General features: G+C 39.5%; 1 protein-coding gene across 1 annotated transcript; it reads right to left on the bottom strand.

Moving 5' to 3' along the window:
• Positions 1-217: 217 nt before the first annotated feature.
• On the bottom strand, positions 218-361 carry LOC136132332 (short transmembrane mitochondrial protein 1-like). The gene has a single exon (XM_065889222.1). The coding sequence runs from the start codon at positions 359-361 to the stop codon at positions 218-220; it is 144 nt and encodes a 47-aa protein (XP_065745294.1).
• Between the last annotated feature and the right edge of the window lie 2,006 nt (positions 362-2,367).

Genomic DNA, 2,367 nt, shown 5'->3' with positions numbered 1-2,367 from the left:
GTGGCCGGAAGGAGGAAGGGAAGAAGTGAGGATGTTTGAAAAGTAAGGGTTGTTCTTAACTTGTGGCCCCATTTGTGCTGTAAGGCAATACAGGGTCTAGCAAAGAAGAAAATTGCTGAGGCTGGAGATGAAAACAAAAGCTTTTGGTTCAGATGGTAAAGAAGGCCCTCAAGAGCAGTAGAATCAGTTTATCCAGGAGGCAGTGCTGGAGTTGGCCTCATGAACTAGGGGGTTTCTTCTTGGTGTCCACGTCCTTTTCAATTTCTTCAAGTTTTTTAGCCAGGTTTGGTATGTCATAGCTCTGAGCCAGATACTTTCCCACCACGTTGCCAAGAGTAAATCTAAGCAGGAACTGGAGCATATGTCGGCAAGGAGGGCTTGAAGGGCAGCTGCAGCTCCGTGGGCCATCCGAGGCTGCCTCACCTGGCATGATGCCTCCTTTGACTTTATTGTTTATGGTTTCTATTGTTTATCTCAAAGAGCCTTGTAAATAAATATAAAATTATAGTTGTGATAGGTGCTTTGAAGGAGAGTGCATAATAATATAACTGTAAATACTAGGGGGAATGGATCAAGTTGGGGACGTCAGGGAGGATCTTTCTGAGGAAGTGAAGGCTGAGCCAAGGTCAAGTACAGTTTTTACCCGGATGAAAGGAGACCAGCAGTGGGGATATGAAACAACACAGTCCAGTTCAGTTCACTGAATGTTTACAGAATGCCTACCATATGCCAGGCACTATGATTAGATGCTGGGAAATAAAAAATGAATGAGACATGGTCTTTGCCCCAGTAAATTACTCACTATCAGGGTTTCATCTTCATGCAATTGATAAATGAGGAGAGCTACACCGTATGTGTTTGTTTTGCTTCTATGTAGTTTGAGTTTCCTTTGTGTCAGGATTCCCTCAGCTAGCCAAGTCCTTCTGAAGAAATCAAACACAGTCTTTTTGTCATGGAATCAAAGTTTAATAAATAAATATACATAGTCTTCTAGATTCAAGTCCAGCAAGGCTATTCTAGTCTTTACCATCAATTACATGTGGCCTCACAGTGGAGCTCAGGTCTGTTTCAGACCCGCCAACAGCACGGCGCCAGGAAGGGAGCCTGACTGCCACCAAACAAGAGACCCAGTATTTCTTTCTTTCTTTCTTTCTTTTGTAACATCTTTATTGGAGTATAATTGCTTTACAATGGTGTGCTAGTTTCTGCTTTAACAAAGTGAATCAGCTATACATATACGTATATCCCCATATCTCCTCCCTCTTGCGTCTCCCTCCCACCCTCCCTATCCCACAAATTCCCATACAAATTGTGAAATTTTTTGTCCTGGTTCTATAAAAATGCCATTGGTAGTTTGATAGGGAGTGCAGTGAATCTGCAGATTGCCTTGAGTAGTGTAGTCATTTTCACAATGTTGATTCTTCGAATCCAAGAACATGGTATATCTCTCCAACTTTTTGTATCATCTTTAATTTCTTTCATCAGTGTCTTATTGTTTTCTGCATACAGGTCTTTTGTCTCATTAGGTAGGTTTATTCCTAGGTATGTTATTCTTTTTGTTGCAGTCGTAAATGGGAGTGTTTCCTTAAGTTCTCTTTCAGATTTTTCATCATTAGTGTATAGGAGTGCAAGAAATTTCTGTGCATTAATTTTGTGTCCTGCTACTTTACCAAATTCATTGATTAGCTCTAGTAGTTTTCAGGTAGCATCTTTAGGATTTCTCATAGCATCTTTAGGATTTCTTTATGTATAGTATCATGTCATCTGCAAACAGTGACAGTTTTACTTCCTTTCTGATCTGGATTCCTTTTATTTCTTTTTCTTCTCTGATTGCTTTGGCTAAAAATTCCAAAACTATGTTGAATAAATTGGTGAGAGTGGGCAATCTTGTGTTGTTCCTGATTTTAGTGGAAATGGTTTCAGTTTTTCACCTTTGAGAATGATGTTGGCTGTGGGTTTGTCATATATGGCCTTTATTATGTTGAGGTAAGTTCCCTCTATGCCTACTTTCTGGAGGGTTTTTATCATAAATCGGTGTTGAATTTTGTCGAAAGCTTTTTCTGCATCTATTGATATGATCATATGGATTTTATCCTTCTATTTTTTCATATGGTGTATCACATTGATTGATTTGCGTATATTGAAGAATCCTTGCATTCCTGGGATAAACTCCACTTGATCATGGTGTATTATCCTTTTAATGTGCTGTTGGATTCTGTTTGCTAGTATTTTGTTGAGAATTTTTGCATCTATGCTCATCAGTGATATTGGCCTGTAGTTTTCTTTTCTTGTGATATCTTTGTCTGGTTTTGGTATCAGGGTGATAGTGGCCTTGTAGAATGAGTTTGGGAGTGTTCCTCCCTCTGC

The sequence above is a fragment of the Phocoena phocoena genome, chromosome 12, assembly GCF_963924675.1.
Source record: "Phocoena phocoena chromosome 12, mPhoPho1.1, whole genome shotgun sequence".
In the NCBI taxonomy this organism is placed as follows: domain Eukaryota; kingdom Metazoa; phylum Chordata; class Mammalia; order Artiodactyla; family Phocoenidae; genus Phocoena; species Phocoena phocoena.
This window is presented reverse-complemented; position numbering and strand designations above follow the sequence as displayed.

Coding starts and splice junctions, on each gene's coding strand:
- LOC136132332 (XM_065889222.1), bottom strand. CDS start 361: ATGCTCCAGTTCCTGCTTAGATTTACTCTTGGCAACGTGGTGGGAAAG.